Consider the following 23765-nt stretch of genomic DNA (forward strand, 5'->3'; position numbering starts at 1 on the left):
TACAGTTGCAGGCAGCTAGCATGGGATACAGATCCAGATGAAGAATAGACAATGATGTCTATACACTGGTTTCCTGCATGAACGCCTGCAGAGGCCTGGTCATTGCAACCAGTGGAGCCCAAAGAACCATCCAAATACAGGTGCCTTCACCAGGCAAGGTGAAGAGCTCTCCAGACTCCAGTGAATACATTAATTAGAGCTCGACTGACTATGGTTGCACTTTACACATGTAGCTCATGTATAGGTACTTACCCCATAGATACCTAAAGTTACGTGAATCTGGATCTGACTCCCACCCTCACTGAAGGGAAAGGTTTTATTGAACTGCTAAACACAAGACTTCAAGTCTCCTTTGACCAGGGTATCCAAGAAATTAGCAAGGGATTGGGAGATGGACACAGGACTGACAGGAGCCTCAAAATCTTGTAGAGCCCCAGTTGTGGGTTTGACCTCAGAAGGGATCAAATGACTATGAATTTTTGACTTTGCTAATTTATTTTTTGCCTTTTCCATACATTTTAAACTGCATCAATGATGTTTTTTCTTTCAAATGAGAATAAATTTTGAAATCTTCCCGAAGTACTGTCTCACATGCATTTGCAAGATAATTTTTGGTGCACTGTTTAAGAGGGGCAACAGAATAAAGTGGAAACTTCAATGTGCCCAGTTACTTACTGAACTCACAAAGCAGTGTTCAGATTCTCCGCTTTCGAATAGGATGACATCTTTTATAAAGACTGCAATGGCTCTCATTATGAAGGACATGAAGAGGTGCATATGAATATAATTCCGAGTACAGTGTAGCTTTCTGTTGGGAAGAGATGAAACAACATTTCTGAATAGCAAGGCTTCTCAAAAGGATTATTTACCTATTTACATGTTTTTTCTGCCAAGATACAGACTTACAATTAAACATTAGAAACCCTGAGACAGACTATGTTCTTATGTAAATCACAGCAAATCCACTTAAGCTTTTTTAAATACACAAAACATGTAGCAATTCATACATCTGAAGCAGTGTGGCTGCTTTTCCAGTTCTTAGAAAAAAAAAAGTCAAAAGGCAGAATGACAGAAAACAGGTCCATCACACTGCTCTCCACTGGAAAAGAAATGTTTTTGAGCAAACGATGCTCTCAATAAAGGTCTGTTTTCTACAGAATGTTTGTACTGCAATAATTCCTGTCAAAGTGAAATGTTTCTTCAGGAAGATAAATAAACTCTTAGCAGCTGCTGCCGAAATTTACACATATTGCAGGCTTTCTGGAGCAATATGATCTATATTTTCACTTAAAAATTACTAGTTATTAATGATATTGAGAATAAGACCAGGGTTTTTCTGTCCCTTGCCCACAAATATTTTGAAGATGAATACTGATCAAGTAGGTCTTTTTTTCAAGTGAGACTTCACATCAGCTAAAGTGAAAGGCCTCATACTCTGGAAATGGATACTTTGTGCAGTCATCAGAACCACAACAGTTCTCACTCAGCAACATGATCAAACTGCTACCTCTTAATGAGTCACTGTGCGTTGGCAAAGTTTATGCTCTTAATCTCTGACGATGGCAAGATAACGTGGCTGAGCTGAGTCCTCTGTACTTGCAGGCAAAGGCAAGTCAAATTACACTGTTTCCCACAAATGAAGAGTATGAACCCTGGCAGTTTCACCAGCTTGGCTGGCACCCCGTACCTTTGTACAATGAGATAATTTGCATGTGTGTCTGATATACTCTTCCCTTGTAAGAGGAGTGGAGAGAGTGTGTGCTGAGAAGTGCAAAGATCTTGAAGGGGGAGGTCAGTCTTGGTGTAAGTGTGAGCGTTACCTTAGAACGCATGCTGTTTCCTACAGCTTTCTTTGGAGATGATATCTGGACCAGACTGTCATAAATTGGACAACAATGAAATGCATTTCAGAGAAGCCACTGGAGAGCGGCATGAGAAGATGGAATCACATCTAGAAAGATTCTTCCATCTCACAGAGATCTGCTTTTTGCTGTTCTCTCTATACATAAACAACATTATAATAGATTACCTTATATGCAGACTTCTTCATCAGAGGCACCCACATTTAGATGCCTGAATATATTATAAATGATACTGAGGATTAATTCATTTGCTGAAATCTAGGCATCTAATGCCATCTGATATGCTGCAATCTGCCCATCAGTCCATAAGGGTCGGGTCTCCTGAAGGTCCTGCATCATATCTGCTATGCCTGTGCACATCTCAAAGGATTCAGCACGTCTAAAATGGCCGTGGGCGTCTATGGCTTGCCATAGAGCTGGAGTAGGAAGCACTTCTGAAATAGTCTTTGAGAGATAGTTTTGGGGTGTGATTCACATGTACCATTTTGAATACCTACTTTAGTAGAAATGCATCATTCCATTGCATCCATATATACAATACCGATTAGGTCTCTGTGAGCTATAACAAGATTATGGGATGCCTCTAATACAGAGATCCATGATGTGACATTATACATTTAGCACCTAAATGAATCCCACCTAAATAATTGGATTGGGGTTGTAACTATCACACAGAGGCCACAAATCACATACCAGAAACTGCGGTACCAAAAGAAGGAGGAACTTTTCTCCCCTGTCCAACTGAGACTTGTCAGAAGTCTTTTGCATCCATTTGTAACACTCATAGCCTGTAACTTAAACAGCCACTATGTCCTTTGAGTCATCCCCTTACCTATGCCTTTTTTGCTCGTGGTCTTACCTGAAGATACATAAAATGATCATAGCAGCTGTGAGAGCAATGAGCGATAAGGTATGTCCAATGGTGTAGCCGGTCTTGACTGTGCCATAGAATGCTGTTTGCTAATGTGAAGGAAAGAAACAAAACAGGTCTTTCAAAGAGCTGCCAACGTGCCTTCCTAAATACACCACCACTGAGTTTTCAGTGACTTTCTTGGCGAGACAAGGAAATCATCCTACTCCACTCTCTCAAAAAAATCTCCAACTCCTTCACCCTTTAAAATCACATCCAGTAGAGTACATGACTCAAATACCACCACTGTGAATAAGAAGAATGTGTCCAGTTTCAGTAGAGTTTGGACCACTCCAAAACCAGACTACAGTTATGCAAGAGAAAAGTTCATGCAGAAGGGAGTCAGAATTGACACTTGCAGAGACAGCTACATGGTTCCAACCTTGTGGAACAAGACTGACTAATGTTCAGTCAAACAGCACACTGACACATCAGCTCTGAGGTGGTTAGTATGATGAGCTTTGTCTTATTAAGGAAGTTTGAGGACAGAAGAGGTCTGGAAATTGGTTTACTTTTGTGGAAGCTAGACATTCTGTTTTGGCAAGCAAAACCTTAAAATGTTCTCATTGAAATCACAGATATGTTAATTCAGAAATATATGTTAAATTGGAGATTACTTCATGGTTCTTCTCTTTGACAACACACAGAGGGAATCCCTGATCATGGGCCACCACAGGACTTAAATCCATCGCAGTCTATAGGCTGTTCGGAAATTAATTTCCATTTTTTAATGTGATTTTCCTTGTATATGTTTCAGGAATAGTACCTTCTCGACTGGTGTACTGTTATATATTTTTGAAAAGCTCATGTTATGAACTTTCATGCTGTATAATTAAATTATAATATAAACTGCGTTTTTGACAAATTTTGGAGGTTTGAAGTTCAGATGTCAAAACAGCAATATCGACAGATCTATTTCTACGAGTTCAAACTTGGACGTAATGCAGTGCAAGCTGCTTGAAGCATCAATGAGGTATATGGCCATGGAAGTCTTAACGAACGGACAGTGCGACTTTGGTTCCAAAAATTTCGACATGGTGATTTCGACCTTGAAGATCAAGAAGGTCACAGACGTCCTTCTACTATTGACAACGATGAATTGAAGGCTCTGGTGGAAGCAGATACATGCACAACTGTTCGAGAACTTGCAAAAGAACTCGGGGTAAGCATATCAACTGTTTCTGAGCATCTGAAGAAGATTGGAAAGTCAAAGAAGCTCGACAAATGGGTGCCGCACAAATTGAATGAGAATCACAGAAATCGCCATTTTGAAGTGTCGTCTGTGCTTCTTTTTCGCAACCAGAACGACCCATTTCTCGACTGTATTGTGACGTGCGACGAGAAATGGATTCTCTACGATAACCGATGATGATCGGCTCAGCAGTTGGACCGCGGTGAAGCTCTGCAGCACTTCCCAAAGCCCAATATGCGCCAAAAGAAGGTCATGCTGACTGTCTGGTGGTCTGCTGCTGGTTTAATCCATCACAGCTTCCTGAATCCAGGTGAAACGATCACGGTGGAGAAGTACATCCAGCAAATCAATGAAATGCACCAGAAACTTCAATGGCTGCGCCCAGCACTGGTCAACAGAAAGGGTCCAATCCTTCTCCATGATAACGCGTGGCCACACGTTGCACTTTCGACGCTGCAACAGTTGAATGAGCTGGTCTACGAAACTCTGCCTCATCCACCGTACTCATCAGACCTCTCGCCCACCGACTATCACTTCTTCAAGCATCTCAACAGCTTCCTGTGCGGGAGATACTTCAGAAACCAAGGGGAGGCCGAAACTGCCTTTGATTACTTCATTGCCTCCAGAAGTCCAGAATTTTATGCAAGCAGAATAGATATGCTTGTTTCTTGTTGGCAAAAATGTGTTGATTCTAATGGGTTTTATTTTGATTAATAAATTTTATTCTGAGCTGAGATATGCCACTTCAAACATACAGGTTGAAATGGGCAATTAATTTCCAAACAGCCTTAAATAAAATGGGGAAGTAAAGCAACAGAACTCCGATTCTCCTAAGGCTCTCCAGCAACACTTTAAATCAACATATTCTGATTTTTAGCTTAAAAAAAGGACAGAAGATCAGTTGGTATTTGAACATTTGTTTTATCAATGAAAAATCCAAGTTTTTACAAGAATCTAACTCTGCAGAAAATCTTATTTTTCCAGCCTTTGGTTGACCCTCCTCTGCCCTCCTTGTCACCATTTTCTATAAAAAGCCCAAACAATCAAAGCCACAAAGAGCAGTTTAGATAGAAAATCTAAACCCAACCTTGTTTGGGAAAACAGTCTTTAATAACAGCAAGGACTGACATTTTTATACACTATTTTCACAGGACTTGAGAAGTACTAGGTACTTTACAGAACCAATGAGGTTGAGATGAGGAGTAATCCTCCCAGCATTTGCACAAGCCAGCATGGAGGGGGGTTAAAACAAGACAGAGCTTTCAGAAAGGGCAAAGGTTACACAGGTGGTATCTATATTGCTTCTTAGACCACAGATCTCAGAGATGGCTAGAAGCACAGTGTCTTTACAGACCCACTCGATGAATCCACATCACTAAGAGCTTTGGGTCAGTAACTGAAATACGTAATTCACAGAAAGGGTTTCAGGCTAATTTATCTACCCAGTCTTGCCTATATGATGCCAGGAGGTTGCTGTGGTGATGGAGTCACTCAGTATGGTATGGCCATATCTGAGTCTCGCTCAACTGCACTTCATGAAGGTACCTGCACTGCAGTAAGGAACAGCGGCGGTTCCACCTTTCTACCCCATGCTCTTGCAGATTTCACTCAAAGTTAACTAAATATAGCCTTGTTTCCAGTCTTATTTGAGTTTGGGTTCCCAAAGGCAGCTGAGACTTTTTGAATAAAAGCAGTCAACTTCCTTCATGTTGATTTAGTCTTTCTCTCATTATCTAGTTTCCTTCTTGATGGCACCAGAGCAGAAGTGTTCCAGGAAAGACATAGCCAGCAGAAGGAGGGAGCACATGGTAGGGGACTGAGCTTGAGGAATAGGTTACCCCACACTATATTTAGGAGAGCAGAGAAATGGGGGAAAGAAAATTAAGAGATATCATAGGGGATGTCAGTAGTGGGGTGATGGATGGAAATTCTCCAGTGCAAATACTGGTTTAAGCTTTTTGCTTCTTAGTTATTCACCGGAGCCAGTTATGCACAGAAAGAACTTGGTGCTCAATTCAACAAGCCCTAATATTTTACAATGACCAATACTTGTTGTGTACGGAGATGGCTCTGCATTCAGCCTTAATGTAGCATGTGGGGTCATCTCTATTCTGGAAACAGTTCATAATGACTTCTCACTCTTCGTTTGCACTTGCTAATGATAATCACTTCCCATTTTACAGATATCAAAGCAGAGGATTTGACCCAAGATCATAAATGGAATTGGAATTTCACTCAGCACTGATTACTAAAATATTCTTATTAGAAGAAAGAGGGATTTAGAGAGTGAAGGAAATACATGCCAGATGCCTGGGTTCTAGCTGCAGACCTAGACTGATTTATTAAATGAAATTAGGCAATTTCATAATTCTCTCTCTGATTTCTAAAAGTGTCTGCTTAATTTCACAGGAACATGATAAGAACAATTACTTAAGGTAGATGCTAAACTGAGATAATTTGAGAATTAGCTTCCTTGGTTTCTGTTCAGTAACCTCTATATTTGTTCCTTGGTAACTGAGATTAGAATGTGAAACATTAACATTTGCAAGAGAAAAAGAACAGTAATACTGACATGAAGTCTTTCAGTAGTCTTGCACCCAAACATGGTTTGGATTCATGTCACCCAGCCTAAAGTCATCTGGACTCCCTCTAGAGTAAATGCAAAGAGGTCCCTATGGAGAGAAATGTGGGGTGAACTGACCTCTGGAGGGGTCTGTTTTCTTCACCATCTTTAGATAAAGCCTATGGGGACACCTGGGTGGCCCCTCTCTGATCAGATGGAGGCACACAAGGAAGAAGTTGTGCATCACATCTGACAATGGGACAGCAAAACAACCCCTTCATTTGCTAATACATGTTTTTTAAAGGTCAGGTTGGAGAAGGAATCATTATCACTGCAAAGATCAAAAGTGCACTGCTTTGGTGCCTAGATCATCTGCTTCTTAGGGACTGCCACAATTCACAACTAAAATCTTGCACACACCACTTATTTATTTCTCATATTTTTCTTGTTTCTGACTTGAGACCAGTAGGTGTTGAAAGTGCATGAAGTCTTTTAAGCATGGAAGGTCATCAGTCTGTTCTGGACCTCATGTTCCATACAGCCTGCTGTTCTGTTTTTTTTTCTATTCCATTTACTTCTTCCTCCCCAAACTGACAGCCAATTCAACACCAACAAAAATCTATTCTTCCTCACAGGCTAGTACTGCAGGTTCACCCCCCTCAGCCACCTTTTACACAAATTAGACTTAAACAGCATGACAAAACCACGGAAATTGAAAGAAAATAATTAAGAAAGAATTAAAAGAACACAATACATGTTCTCTTGGTAACGCGGCACTCTGGCAATCCTTTGGGTCGTGAAAGCATGTCCCAGGAATTCCCAAATCCCCTTTGCAGCTGGAACATAAACCAGAGTTCTTGATGAAGGACCTTCCCAGAGCAGAGCCGTAACAACAGCTTTCACAATGTGCAACTGGTGCCACACAGCTCAATCTGAGAAACAGAACACTTGAGGATGTGAAGTGGTGGCTGACCTTGAAGGCAGACCAAGGCTCTCTTCAGTAGAGTCCTGAAATTCTTTGTGAAACTTTCCCTTTGCTATTTTCTGTATTCTTTCACGATTAAGGCTGGCTTAGTTCTGTTCAGATTCTCCGTTAACACTTTGAGTGCCTTGGTAATGGCTGACCTTACACAAAGACCTCTCGCCATATATATTTACTCATTATTGAGATTCCTGTGTCCAGCATTCACAAACACTGACATATGTCATACAAAAGAAAAAAAGCATGGGCATAGGTTTAATATAAACATATGGTTGCACTGAAATATTTTTTAGCATAAGCTTTTCCTCATTGACTATGGGACAGCTAGAGGTGACTAGTTTAGATTAGATGTTAAACTGTTTAGTTAGGTGAGGTGAATCTTGTTTCTAACAACATTTATTATCCTCTTTAGACTTTACCCTCCATGTCTCAGCATTCAGCAAACCAATAACAAAGTCCTTCCTATATAATGACAATGCTCTGTAAAGCTAATTGTACCTAGGTCAGTAATTACTAATTTACATACAGGCAGTATCCCAGACACCTTGAGGATTTCCTTACAAAATTCGGTAAGATTGCAGGAAAATGTGTGTGTTCCCTACAGTTTTCTAGATTCTTCAGCTGGCTGAGATCAGCAGAGTAGCACTAATGTCAAGTGACTTGTACGCTTTTATCCCTTTAGATGCTTATGTTGGCCTAGAAATACTGGAATCACCATGTCTACTTAAGGACAAATAAAAATACGGAGGGCTTGTTTCAAAGTTGAACATGGAAAATCAAGCACCTGAAGTTATGTGTGGGCACCACAGAGACACTGGTCTGATCTTCTCAGGTGCTGATTTCCCGTCACCTCCCTGGAAATCAAAGGGAGGATCGTCTCTTTCACCAAACATTTGATCTCTCCTTCCAGGGATCCTCAAGAGGATCCTTCTTTCTTGAGGAATCAGAGTGGGAATAGAAAAAATCGGGTGTGGGAACATCATATGATTCTGATATCAATCCCTGGTAAATCTTGATGTCTACCCATCCACGTTTACAAACCTCCTCCCCTGGAGTGCTGTTGGAATCATATCCACAAGCTATGGCATATGGCGCAGGGTACACATCTGTCCAACCCTGGCTTGTACAATTCCTGGTTACATTCCCTGAAAGAAAAGAGGAAAGGATGATTAAAAAAGATATGTTCAGGTTAAACAAATGTCTGCCCTTTATTGATTCAAACGCCAGAGCACATGTCTTGTAACACTCAGAGTAAAATTCTCATACTTCTGTTATGAAGTGTTCATATTACACAGAACACATAAATCGGAGAGACCTATTGGGCTATAAAGTTCAGACCTCAAAAACAAGCACATTTTAATACTGAAGTGCCCACAAAACATTTCTTCTAATGGTACCATAATGCCAGTTGTACCTGGACCTTTGATTGTTGGCACTGCACCAATATTGTTTGAGAGAGTTACTGTCATATTGCCTTTGTTCCTGGAAAATTTTTCATCTAAACAGAGCAGTGAAGTATTCATGTCTTTCACTTCACTTGTAAGAAGACAAGACAGGGATAGATAAACCGCTCATTTCACATTATGCAGGTAAGGTTAGAGGTCTGGGAACTCACTGAAGTCCTCAAAACCCAGACCTTGCCTACAAGATGAGCCCTTATCAAATGTGATTCCTGGGAAATCTACTGCACTCTTGTCTGAGAGCCAAACACTTCAAAATTTGGCTATGAGGGGAGAAAAACAAGATACTGACAACCTGTATTGCCTGTTTTAACATGTATACTCAAAGGCAGGAAGATTTCCTGGACTCTTAAGCAAGCTGAGTGCCTAAGGCCTCCAACTGGCTCAAAAGACCCTTAATTAACATAAGGATGTCTCCCTCCTTCAGCAACTGACAAAACTGTGATGTTCACATGCCTCTCTGGTACTCTGCACTTTCTGGTCCATCTGGGATTGCAAGGGGGCTGTCCAGTGCAAAGCATTTCTCACTTTGTAAGACATCTCTGCTTTCCGTCCCAGCTGGACCTCAAACCCGCATTGGCCAGGGGCTATACAGACATTAATCAAGCAAAAGAAGGAAAGACCAACAATCTGACCAGGATAGGCCTTATCCTAAATGGTTCGTAGTCTAAATGGCCAAGATAGATGTTTGTCAGACAGAAATGACAAAGAAGCGATACATCCAACAGTACATTGCAAATTCCCCCAGCACCCACTCTGACCACTGGTCTGTACTCTATCCATCTTACATGAATCACGTCACTGTGGCATTACTTTGGTGTCATAGAATCATAGAATGGCTTGGGATGGAAGGGATCTTAAAGATCACCCAGTTCCAACTCCCTGCCCTGGGCAGGGACACCTTCCACTAGCCCAGGTTGCCCAAAGCCCTGTCCAGCCTGGCCTTGAACCCTGCCAGGGAGGGGGCAGCCACAGCTGCTCTGGGCAGCCTGTGCCAGTGTCCCACCATCTCCACAGTAAATCATTTCTTCCTTACATCTAACCTAAATCTGCCCTCTTTCACTTTAAAGCTATTACCCCTTGTCCTAGTACTATACGTCCTTGGTAAAAAGTCCCTCACTTATCACACTAAACTGCCTACCATCCCTGACTGGAAAGCTGGTATAATAAACCAGAATGAATAAACATTAGTCAAAACTACTGAAGAATTACATCAGTGAAACTCAAGAGCTTTGCAAAAATTTCAAACAATGGAGTTCTTTGCGCACAAGAATAATAAAGCTTCTGCAAACAGAAGCAAATCAATTATGTGATTATGAGTCATGAAAATATTCAGTATCACCTCCAGGAATTTCTGACAGTTGAGTCATCTGAACACCTTCCTAACCTGTCCTGCACTGAAATCAGCAGCTATCCCCTGGCTTGTCACTTCTTGAATCACTGTGACAGGTAGATTTTGACATTAAAACTTACGCCTGTAATTTGTCTTTCCAACAGATCTAAACTCCATGGAGGCTCTGGTGCGTCTGTCTATTTTAACAGATGCTACAAAAGAAGTTAACTTTAGCACAGTTTGGTGGGTTGCTGATCCCCAGGCTTTTTCTGCACGGTCACTGTTTGCTTTTCTTTTTACCAGGATTCATATCAGATTTGTATCAGTGATAAGAGTTGTTGTGCAAACTAATCAAGGACATGACTGTTTGGTACCTTTTTTTTTTTTTTTTTTAGGTGGTATGTAATTTCTGTTATTTCTTCTTCATTACAATGGATCCCATTATCTGAACTTTTCTGCTTCCTTTTTCCTACTCAAAACTCCTCTCTGGGGATGCCTTTAGCTTACATGGTGGTTTTAATTCCTTGCTTCTTATTCTCAGTGAACTAAAGGGTGCTTCTTTAATCTTAATTTTCTCCTATTTCTTCTTTTTAAGTGCACTTTCACACAATTGTTTGATTCTTTTGTAATTCTTCTCACTGCTTTCAAGAATCCTTTAGAAGTTGTCTTTAATGATTTAGCAGATGTGGAATCTAAGGTAGAGGGAAACACAATGCTACAGCATCACTAGGATTAAGTAATAATAATAGAAATGTCCCTGATTTTAAGAAAACTCACTTCCCAGGGAAGCTTTTCTACCACTCTTTGCTGCTCATGTCACTTTTCAATGTGCAAATTCACACACGTGATATGAGAAACCTTTCTCACAACTCTCATGTTCCATACTAGTTGTCTGGGAGGTGCAAAAAGCACAAAGTTAGTAGATACAGATTTTAACACATCACAATTTTGGCTCAAGTAATGGATGATGCCTCTCCTCAGAGCAAAAAACATTTCTAATTACTGCTACTTACCAAATTACGTTCGATACTGAAAATGAATGTAGAATTTGGAAAAGTGTCTCACAAGTTTAGTTTTTACTCTAAAGTTTACAGGCAGCAAACTTTAGACTTATGTATTAAACTGAGATTTTTATGTTACAAGGTCAAATCCCAGCTCTGCCACAGACCTGCAGTGAAAAAGGAGGTTCAAGTCCCTGCTGTGAACAGAGTCCTCTTGCTAGGGTGGTATTAGTTAACATCCATGAAATAATCTGCCTTTTGCAGGGGTTGTATTACATTTTGATCAGAGATGTCACAATTGTCAAACTGGCATATCTACTCCTAAAAGCCACATCCATTCTGATGAGGTTTTCCATTTAAAAAACCCCAGCCAAACCAATTTGAAAAAGCCACAACTAATGCCCATTTATGATAACAATAACCTCATAACATGTCTTATCAGAACTCAGCTTCCTGCTTTCACAGAATCACAGAATGACTGAGGGTGGAAGCGTCCTCTAAAGGTCATCTGATCCAACCCCCCTTATCAAGCAGGACTACCTAGAACTGGTTGCTCAGGAGCATGTCCAGATGCCTTTTGGATATCCTTAAAAATCCCCACGTTCAGAGACTGTACAACCTCTCTGGGCAACCTGCTTCAGTGCTTGGTCACCCTCACAGTAAAAAAGCGGTTCCTTATGTTCAGATGGCGCCCGTTTGGCCACGGTTAGAGAATGCAAAGGCAATTTGAAAGTCCAAGAGGGTCTCATTACTTCAGAAGTGCATTTGTGAATGGGAGCTTTGTGTGTAACAGAAGTCCTCTCCTGGGTGCTGTCCCACGGTCCCTCGAGGACTCCCTTTTGAGAGTCTGTTACTGATGCTGCAGTGACATACTGCTCTCCAGCTCATCCCCAACGACTCTGTGTGGGGCAAGAGGAGGTAACTAGGCTAAACTGTTTTCACTGTAGTGTAAATTAAGTGAAATCTCTCCCTGGCTGTCAAAGGTGTAAATCATGCATGTTGGGAGCTATCCTGGCTCAGCTGACACACAACAATTGCTAAGGTGCACTAACACAATTGTGTATTTGAGTCTAGAGGGATCTCAGCACCGCACTCCTTCACTGCTGTCTTCTCTCTTTGCAGCTATGAGGGCAAAGGAGTTTAAAGATAAGGTTTCAAATGGAGTAACGTGATGACCTTTTCATTAGGCTCCCTGCCAGAAGGAAGGGATGGACATACAAAGGGAGAACCAGGAGGGGAAACTAAGCAGTCAACCTTCCAAAAGTATGCTATGATATAAAAGTCACTGCTTGCAGAACGGAACTACAAGTGTAAATATGAGGCTAGACCTCTGGCTCATTTATATCAGTGTTTATGACACTCAATGCATAAAACACTATTGAAAGGCAAGGGGTGAAGCTGCAGGTCTGAATAACCAGTTTTCAGCTAGTTTTATTGCAACAGTGCCTTAAAGGCTCCTGCATAGCATGACGGTTTACAATTGTTTAATCAAAAATACCACATTTCTTGTTCCAGCCCGAGACGTGAGCTCTGTCTCTTTGTAGATGTATTGACCACAGAAGTGCAAACATGTTAGTGGCATCAGGTCAAGCCCCAGTGAGATCAGCAGGGTCTCTCCTGAGCTCAACACCAGCCAGTCTGCAGCATGCTAAATACTGCCCAACTGCAAACTTAAACAGACAGGATGGGCCATGCGAGCCAATGTAAACTGTTGAATATGCATGTATAATAAAACAGCTCTTCCTCTGCCTGTGTTCCTTGAAAATCTGCTTACAGTGTGCCACAGTGATTAATGATCATGTACACAAAGCCTGAGGAGAGACTGCATTCCTCCATACACTTTTGCATCTTTCTAGTATCACGTCTGCTGTAGGACAGGACTTCACCATCTGGCCCAGCAGCTGCTCCTAGTTTAAGCAAATGCTTCGTTAGAGTTCACAAAGCCCTCTCTAATTTCCTAATCTGCATGGTTTGATGGCATGCCTATTCTGGAAATTGAATTGATGGTTGTAAGCAATTATCTGAATGCTCCCATCTTTTCTTCTGATAAGCTCATGTGGTACATGGCTTGAACCTATACTTAAGCAGCTTCTTCTCACTTGCAGGGTAATTCAGAAACTCTCTGCTCTAGGTAGCAAAGGCAGAGGGAAGGAAAGTCTCTCAATGACCACAAACAGGACTGGCTAAATTCTGAGACAAGTTTTGGTTAAAACTTCTTTTTAGAAGTAAAAAAAAAAAAAAAAAAAAAAAAAGGCAAAAAAACCCAACAAAAAAATACCACCTTTAAACTCATAATGGAAATGTCTGAGTATTCCTGTTTTCAATTCAGTTGTTTGATATTCCGATTTTACTAATTGTTTTAATTCAATTTCTTCTGAGGAAAGAAGTATCCTTCTCTTCCTATCCCACACCACACTTACCATTTTGTTTTAATTGGATCGACGAGTAGCAAAGAATTGACAGTACTGATACTGATCAGGAGACAAGGAGGACTTTTTTGTCTTTATACCCTACCTTTTTCCCCACCCAGCTGGGTGAAGACCTATTGAACCTTCCTAGGAAGCAGAGCGGGTTAAGCAGTTAAATAACATTATGGCTTTACATCTTGCATATCCTGATTGTAGTGAAAGTATATTCTCATCTCCCTCAAATAGACGTTGCATATAAGCTAGTGTTCCACACACCTAACCACTGACTTTATCTTATTCCTGTAATCTGAATTTTTCTTGCCTCTTTCTAATAATTATGATAGCTATTTATACTTTTGGCTTTCACTTGTACCTTCCAGGTCTATCAGCCCTACCATTTCTTTATATGTTGTATGAAAACATACCTCCCTATGCTTATTTTAGACCCACTGATAGGCAATTTCGTTTAGCACCCCTTCTCTCATGCACCATGAAAGAATCATTCCCCACCTACTTTCTTCACAACATTCATGACTGTTTTTACCTCTGACTTACACACGTTCAATCCGTATTTTTCTAGATGGAAGAATATTAATCTAGCTACTCTACTTGCAGTGTCTGTCCATACCTTTATTCATACATTGTTCCAATGACAGTGGCCCTATTCTCCTTTGGACATGAACCTCCCACTATCGCCTGACAGACCTGCTCAGCTGCACCTCTCATGAGGTCTTCTGGCCTTGATCTTGGTCCCTCTGCTGCCAAAACAGCCCAGAGAGTTGGCTCCAAGTCTTCTTTCTCTGCTTCCAGGATCTTCACAGACCTATACAAAGGGTCTAACTCTGCTCTGCAGTAAATATTTATTTTCATTACTGTTTCCTGGGAAAAAATGGGAGACATTGTTCTACAGCAAAACACTACACACAAAATTTATTACTTGGGATAGACTTTCTGGAACAAGAACAAACGCATGGAAAACTTCTAATTCAATTTCCTGATTTATAAATGTATTTGGGGATGATATGGAAGAGATATGAATCAAAATGACTTCGCAGATTGGGTCATACCAACCAGTAAAGGGCCTGGAAGAGGAATGACATGATTTATTCATGACATACTAGAAAACAAGTGAGGAGTTAGTGGAACCAAGACAAAACCAGAATATTTTCTTTATAAAAGGTGTTTGATCTGGATAGGAGTTAAACACTGAACAGGCAAGCAGACTAAATGCAAGAAGATAACCCTTATTCCAAGCAATTTTTTTCCGTATCTAGCTCTTTTTTCTCTTTCTTAATTTCTTTTTGCCTCTCATCTGTTTCAAATACGCACTTCAGACTCAAAAACATGTCTGAAAGTCTGTGTCATAGGTGAGGTTTTAGCTCTTTGATGTCAGTGGATGAAAACCTCTTACTGGCTTTAATGGGATCCTGAATTCATACAAAGAAATGTAAGGTCAGACACTGCTAAGAGATGCTCACTTTTGTCTCCCTCTTACTTCTCTTGTCCTTTTCTGTAACAGCTTCTAAAGGAGAGAGGAAGGTCTGCTCTCAACAGCAATCTATCCTCCTTCTCTGTCATCATATTCCACGGTCAGAAATTTATTTTTTTTTCAAGCAGAAGCTATTAAAGCACTAACAGTTCTGATAATTTACTCTTCTTGAGATGCTGCTGAGCCAACTGGAACATCTCTAGTTCCATTTTTACTATTGATCTGTCCTACTGATACTGGGAAACACCTGAAACTTTCAGACAGGTATAGGTTGCACAAAACTGGGAGAAACTTGCAGGGTAAGTCATGACAAGTTATTTTCCAAACTTGCTTCATCTGCCTCAGTCATGATTTCACAAGATTGTTCTTTAAGTAAAATTTCTGCTTAGTGTGTCATGCTATTTCATATTTTCAGTATTTCACAATTTCATGCCACAGTACAACCTGTGGCATGGTGTCAGCACATCACACAACAGACGCAGCCTTCAGTTTCTTCAATTGCTCTTTTCACATCACTTGGTTTGCTGTCATTACTGCCACATCTCTGGTGCCTTGAACCTTACTGCACCTGAGATTTTGGGAGATCTCCCATTTTCCCTTATCTTTCTTTCCCCTTCCTGCACATTACATTTGTAAGTGTGAAGACCTTGAACCTTAATAAATACAGATAATTCCTCCCTTTTTAACATCACATGTTCTCCTTAATTAGATACCTTTTGTAAATTCTGTTTTCTCACACTAAAAGCAGAACTATCAAACTCTAGGACTGATTTCTCATTAGATCTCTTGATATTGCACTCACAGTACAACACAAAATAGAAGAAAAAGATGCACATTTCTGGATAAGTGGGGGTATAGCAATCCCACAAATGATGGGCTGGTACTGGGCTTTCAATCCAAGGACCTCAACACAGTGTGCACTAGTATCACTGGACACACATGACCTAGAGTGCTCTGCAGGATGGTGGAGAGGTTCAACTACAATTCAAAAAAACATTCTTAGCACCAGTCCTTCAGAGAAGTGGGGCACATGCATTGTGACACCTCCACTGTAAACAAATCTCAATGGTCTAAAGCAAAACCAAGCTTTAAACATGCCATATATCTGGAAAGCCACCTGTTTCTTTATTTACACCCATGAACATTGTTAGAGGTGCACTCTGAATGTAAAATCAACACTGATCTGCAGAAATGGGGTCATCCATCATTGTTTTCTGCCTTGGACCTTCTGTTGTCCATGACAAATGAGAGAAATGAACATCAAACAGGGCTGGAGGCTGCCCTAATGGGCACAGTGAGCAGAAGCTCTGGTTGGCTTGTCTCATTTTCTGTGATCTCAGGGTGGGCTGTGCAAATAATTGACACAATTCCATGTAAATGAGGTTTCCTGGTAATTCTGCCTTTGTGATATGAAGGCACATTTGGACAGCACAACACCTGAGCAGGCTGAGGGTTCTCAGTGAACAAACCTCCATAAGAGATGCATTCAACTGCTTGTTTCCCTTTAAATGAGCATTGTAGTAAATAAAGAGCAGGTGGGGTTAACTTTTGGGTTCTTTATGATAATGTCTTCTGCTTATCTGTTGCTATCTGCTCATCTCTCTCCTGATTTTATTCAGTTATCATTCCAGTTTCTAAAGCAATATAGAATAAAGGATGAAAAACATCAGGAGAAGAATACTGGCTTGAGAAAGAGACATTAAGATGTTTCTCAAATTAATAATTTTTGGAGGGGGGAAATAAATATGGTTTGGCATTTTTATTTGCTTTCATCTACTCATTACAGATCTCTTACACGCGCAAAAGGTTGGGATTCATCTCACCTAACTTTCACCATGGAAATGTAGGGAGTCTAGTCTAAAGTAGACTATCAGGTTCCTTGTCGAGGCCATATCAGACATCCAAAGGTCATCTCATCCCTTCCTAAGAAATGTCATGGGATAATCCATGTCCTGGAAGTGCTCAAGGAAGAGATTAGACAAGGAGTTTAGATCAGATGCTTAATGTTAAGGTGCCCACAGCTCAGTGGAGGGAGTCTCATCTGTATGTTTAACTAACCAAAAAGAAAGGCAGAATACCAGCTTCCTGGAGTCCCTCTCTATGTCCTACCTAAAAATTTCATTTGACTACCCCAGGACATGGCTATATTTTTCTCCAAGACTCACTCCGAGCCAAGAGGGACTCGTGTTTGAAGGGTTCCATATGGAGCACATGAGGACCCTGCAAGCTTGCAGGAGGCATCAGTGGAGCTACCTGCAGTAGCCTACTTAACCATTTGCTTCAATGAGGGGCTCAATTCTCTTGTTATTTCATGGGGAGCAATTCCCTTTGGTCTGTGCAGTTGGGTAGATTTGTGTGTCTGAGCCAGAACTGGAAAGGGTGGGGAGCAGTGATAGTTGGGTATTGCTTCAGCCTGAACCACTAGGACCTGGATGTTAACAGTAAAAGACATTCATCCAATAAGTTTCACTTTATTGCCCCTGTTGTAATGACACTGGATAATGCTACAAAGGATTACTCAGTGTCTTTCAAAGTGAAGGTATGGAGCGAGGGTGTCATTTCCAAATCTCTCTACAGATGAATCAGGAAAAAAAAAAAAAAGAAGAGATGACAGAATTAGACCTTTGCTGTCCATCATAATGAATTTGTCAAAAGGCTGTCAGTCAGAAGCTAGGAGCGATATGAACCATGTTTTGTATGTAAGAGCTACCAACAACTGAGATGTATATAGGATCAAATGGTAATTAACTTTGGGCACAATATCTAAAAAGAGAATGACAAAAGACAATAAAAAAGCTCTTGATTTATACTTCTTGAACTGAAAAGTACCACAAAGAAAGAGATACCTTTTAAATTCAAATAAAAACTATCTGACAGAAGAGTATGAATGTGCAAGTTTAAAATGTTAAGATCATTAAATAAATAAATAAATAAAGATGTAAGCTTCCTGATGGATTATGATTTAAAATATCCACAATAACATAATAAGATCCACCATTTCTCAGTTAAGTCTTAGAACTCTGCTTATACAGAAAGGGGCTCATTTAATGACTTTAGGTCAGATTCTGAATACTAATGCGGGAACAAACTTCAGTTACTCCAAGTTTAAAAGAATGTAAAGCCAGAGAAGAATTTGTCTCCAAGTTCTTTAGATATAAGACTATTTGCATACAACTTGTAATGATATTAAACACACAAGTAATTTAGATACATCTGAAAATTTTATCTATGTGTCTGTGGATGAGCAGATGTGGTCCACCTATAGGTGAGATCCTGAGTGTCTGTTCTGAATAGACTTCCCTCCACGAACACTGGGGAAATTACACGCTGATTCAAACACCAGAGAAACACATGGTTACATGACTCTCATCTCATCCTAATTCTTACCCGAAGAACTGCGCAAAACCTTCTGAATGAGCATCGTGGAAATCAGTTTAACAAACTGTTGACATGTTGACAGCATGTAAAAGCTGTCAACAATAAGCACAGCTTCATGTTCATTCTAAGACTCCAAATAGCTGGCTAAAACATCACTTCCATGGATATCCAAAGCCTGATATGACTTGGAGGATTTGTTCCTCAGCATGTAGGATTTGGAACTGCCAGACAGGACAAAGAGCAGCAGCTTGAAGTCAGGAACTGTCCTGAGCCAGATGGACAGCATTTTTAGTAATGACATTCAAAGGAGTGGGCATAATTTTGCTGAGACAACTCAAGATTCACCTGAGACCAGTATTTAAGATCTTGGCTTTTGTTGAGTATTGGCTTAAATTACTCTTTTCCCCCCTTGATTTCACTCTTACAACAGGGACTCTCACCTTCTGTGTTACTAAACTAAGCAACCATCACTAAGCCACAATCTTCCAGTCTCTTCTCGCATGGGTGGGCTTTTTATTTACCAGAATATCTACCTTCCACAGCTTCAGTTTATCTTTGTCACTGACATGAAACAGAGGGAGACTAAAAAGCAACATATTTGAAAATCACGGTAGGATGGGGCAAGTCATCTCCTATCCTGTTATACTCTGGGGGAACCAGAGTAGCCTTGGAGAAACGACCCTATTCCAGTGGCTCACAGTTTATCTCAGGAACCTTCCAAGTACTAATCCTAGCCCAAGGATTTGACAGGCACAAGGCATGATTGAGGAATGATGATGTCCAGTGTTCAAGAGGACATGTGGAAACTTAATAAATGCTCCAGGTGCGCAATCAAAGTGGTATTGTCACAATTTGTGTTCTGTGATATGTCAGGAAAACTTCCATATGAGTTTCCTGACTGTTTCCTTGCATTATCTCTTTTTCTTTATTTGCGCATGAATGTCACAATAGCTCTAAGAAGTTCTGTTGCCTTCTTGTGATATGGCTTTAGAATTTCAGTCCATTGGAGCAGGTTATGTCTAAATGCAATAGGAGGACGGCAGGGCAAATGGATGGCTAGACTCTCTGATGACTCCCTACCCACATAAAAATGTACCGATGACAACACCTGTTCTAGACAGTACTGTCACAGTTTGGCTACACCCATGAAGTTGTGAACTCTCCACTAGTCCAGCAAAAGTATAAATTCATGGTGCGGGATCACTCAACACTGACAAGTTCCATTTCTTGTATCACTCATGCCTAGTGTTTGGCAGTGTATTTCTAACACCGGGAAAGAGTTGGGGTTTGGTGAAAAAATGGTGAAGATGAACAAAACAACTAAGGGATGAAGATATTATATATGGGAGAACAGGGGAAATCAGGAACTTGTGGAGCAGGGGAGGGAAGAACGGCTGAAACTGCAGTGATATCTTGTAACAGTGCTAGCATTGTTTCAATGCACTTGACCAACACTGATGGATTTTGAGTTCGACTATGTAAAGGCATGCACGTATTGGTGTGCTTAGCTCCACACAGGGAAGCTGTGATGCCTGGGTGACTTTAGAAACAGCACTGCTTGCTCGTAGAGAGGCAGGACCCAGATAGTTCTGTTCTAGATGGCTTGAAATAGGAATATACCAGAATTAATGATGAATTTCTGTCCTTGCAGCTGGTAGGTCTACTAGCACAAGGAAGAGAAGTGGAGCAGGAAAGAGAAGTAAAACGTGTTCATGAGGGAGGGGAAAGGAGAACAGAAGTAAATTTAGAGCACTAGAGGAAAAAAGGAGTTTGGCAAGCCTAAAACTCAGAAGGATCTCACCTCATTGAGTGAGATTCCAGAGCTTGGTTATTCCCATCCCTGCCCCCTTAAGTCAATTAATTTCATAGATGAAGCTTAAAAACTGTCAGTGCTAATTTTTCCTGTTTAACTTGTGCACGGTGGAAATTTGCCTTTGAGGAAACTGCAAGAAACAAATCCCTATTACAAATGTCATCTTCCACGTATTGAAAAAAAGCTGGAACGCTCTGGTCAAGGGATAACAAGTAATGCACTTCAGTAATGAAAGGTGCCAAAAATATTTTCATCTGTCTCCTTCACATGGTACTGACGAATGTCATGAAATAATGAAAAACTTCTGGATATGTGAATGGCATAAAAATTTAATGTCAAATGACATCAGGACTATGCTAGGCATTTTAAGGTTTCTAAATGCCACAAGATATTTTATCCTTTATTTAACATGAGGTAGGATATTAGTCATTTCAAAAGCATATTCTCCATTAGGCAGGAAAATCACATTAACTCTTTGGTTCCCAGTATTTCACCCTTTTCCTGCTATAAATATAAAAAAAAGTTTTTCTCCTGCTCACAACTTGGTACAAGCTTTCATGTTCCTGCAAAAGGATCAAAGAGTAAGACATAAACATTAATGAGATGATTGATTTCCTTGAAAGCTATTCAATTATATTCACTACTACAAAGGAAGAACTGCTTCACAAACTTTAATTACATTAATTTTGCAACAAATCCTCTCACACAAGTGGCAATCTTACCCTCCCTTTATTTAAGAGTATATCTGATTTCTGTGTTTGTATATGATTGTACAAAGTGCATAGCTCAGAGAAAATTAAAGCTGTTGTTTCTGCTTTGGAAATCACATCAGTTTCTCTGTTTAAAGAAGGAGATGATAACATGTGTACTCTGCAAAAGTGGGATTCACCCATATTGTAAGACATTCACATCTTCCAGAGCCACTCTACAATCATTTGATTGGAAACAGAGAAATATGTGGTTTCTCAATGCTATTCAACTCACCCTGAATTCGAATCCTAAAAGTCAGCTGAACTGAAGCTCTAAGGAGACTATTTCTAAGCAATTAATGTAAAACAAGCTCAGAGATAGGTTCACATATAGAAAGCTCTAAAATCAGTTGATACGAATGCCATTCCATGTTAGGAATTGGTTTCCTAAATACAGGTATCTTAGCACCAGTTGAGGCATCGTCATGGATTTCTTAGATGCCCCAGATTATCTCAGATGACACCAGATTATGTTTAGAGACCCGAATGAGGTGTTTACAGTGTAGGTGCCTACCTGTGAGTTTAGTGCCTGCATTTCTACTACACTCAAAAAATTCATCAACACAGCAAATGACATCTAAAAAGCTATTCAGGTTCCTACATACAGTTGTCTGTTGACTGCACAGACTAAATTACTGTTGACATTACTGGGATCCTAGACATAGATCTCATACACACACCTGCATTAGAGACAGCAAAAATTAAGAGTGCTGAATCTGCTTTTTCCAACAAAGCAAGACACTCTGTGCTCTACCATATTAAGTGAGGGGAAATAGGTATTTTCATGGTGCTGTTCATCCAATCTGTTTAAGTAGCTGATTTAAGACAAGATGAATCATATCCTAGCCATCACTGATCAAACCAGCGGAATCCCTGGATGTCAGATGCAGAAAACTCATCAAAGCAATGTGAAATCCCCCTAGAAGGCTGCTGACATTGACAGCTGCAAGGCTAGATGACATTTGCTAAGTTCACTGCTCACAGAACAGCACAAATACCAGCAGCCACACTACAACACGGGTATGCAGGGAAGTGTCATAAGTTGGCTTGTGATTGAGGCTCTTTCTTGGCCTGGCACATAGAGACAAGTGCACAGAGAGCCCAAGCGATGCCCTGACTGCTCTCAGTGGAGTCTGGACTTCTCCCAGAATAGGAAGTATTCATGTGCCTAAGCAGGTCTTTCGAGACATCCAATGACACTTGAACTATGGAAAAGTTGCACCTTTCTGCAGGTGAACCAGGAGACCAGCTGAGATGTCCTAGAACATCCCAGAGAGCAGCAGATGTCCCTGAATATGCAAGTTTATTAAGACTCATAAGCCTATCCTACCACACAAGTAAAGGCATCCCACATTCATTAGCTTAAGTTCAACCAACCACTATGAGATATATATATGATATGATATATATTATACATATTATATATGACCATATATATATAAAATTTGTATGTATATATCATATATACACACACACAAACATTGATGTTTATATATGTAATACTTTCCTCATTGCTCTGCTCCATTGGGATGAAGTATTAGAGAAACTTCTTAAAGATTTTTTTTCTTCCTGTTTAACTAACTTTGCTGGGTCTTTAAAACCCACTGAGGGAATGTTGTGCTCAGGAGAGGAGAGGGCACTAAGCATCAACAGCAGGCAATTATTCCACATGGCTGGACCAATGCTCAGGGGTCTTGTCCTGCAAGATGCGATATTACAGCAGCTTCTGCCTGCTTCCCCTGAGTACTGAAGCAGCAGTAATGAACAACAGGAAAGTTCTGGAAACCGGGAGATGACAGCACTAGGATAGGACTCTGTGGATTTTGAATTTCCCTTCTGGGCCTGCAAAGACTTTTGATGTGGCCTTGGGCAAGCCACGTAATCAGCATATGCTGGTTAATCAGTGTAGTGCCCTAGCCTGTTAAACTGGGACAATATTCTATTCTTACTCCCATTCATAATCTATCGTATGTGTTTGGACTGTAAGGCTGTAAAAGTGGAGACTTAGCAGCCTGATGCATAATCTCCAGTGCAAAAGAACTTAATTTTCTATGGAGGCCTGCAGGGCTACTATAATGAAAATGATAAATAATGACTATAAACTACCAGGAGACAGAGTTCCATTGCTGCACGGCCCTTGAGACCTAAGTTTTAAATTAAAGCTTCCCAAAATACCCCAAAGAGTGAGTTAAGCTACTTTCTCCATTAACCTTCCCTGCCCATTATTTGTCACGTTAATTTCTTGGCCGGTGGCCAAATTTGTCATTTCAGCAGAAAAATACTTTATAACATACAGTTTCAGCTGATTTGTTTTATGTCAGAGACTTAATTAATTCTAGTGCTAAACTGTAAATTTTGTACAACAAACATTATTACACAGGTTGATTCAATTTCCACTGCACAACATCCATATTATTGGATTTCATGAGGAGCCATTTTTGCATCCTTACCATCCAGAGCAGTATGTGTACTGCAAGAAGGATAGGAAGGATGCTCTAATGGTTTGGGCATTCATGTATGGCTTGGAAACCCCCTTTACCTTGTGCAAAGAGCTCGTTTCTCTCTCTGATTATACCGAGAAGCTTCCCATGATATGATGTGAGACCCCACAGGCAGTGAAACCAT

The 23765-nt window shown here is 40.4% G+C and overlaps 1 protein-coding gene across 1 annotated transcript in view; it reads right to left on the reverse strand.

The window, feature by feature from the left end:
• Positions 1-23765, reverse strand: part of VIPR1 (vasoactive intestinal peptide receptor 1) — a 120039-nt gene that overhangs the window by 36622 nt on the left and 59652 nt on the right. Inside the window, exons 4-6 of the mRNA XM_074901114.1 lie at positions 8551-8654; positions 2722-2822; positions 676-808 (exon numbers count right to left, since the gene is read on the reverse strand). Coding sequence (XP_074757215.1) covers positions 676-808; positions 2722-2822; positions 8551-8654 — 338 coding nt within the window. The remainder of the gene's footprint in view (positions 1-675; positions 809-2721; positions 2823-8550; positions 8655-23765) is intronic.

Source organism: Athene noctua, chromosome 2 (genome assembly GCF_965140245.1).
Source record: "Athene noctua chromosome 2, bAthNoc1.hap1.1, whole genome shotgun sequence".
Taxonomy (NCBI): domain Eukaryota; kingdom Metazoa; phylum Chordata; class Aves; order Strigiformes; family Strigidae; genus Athene; species Athene noctua.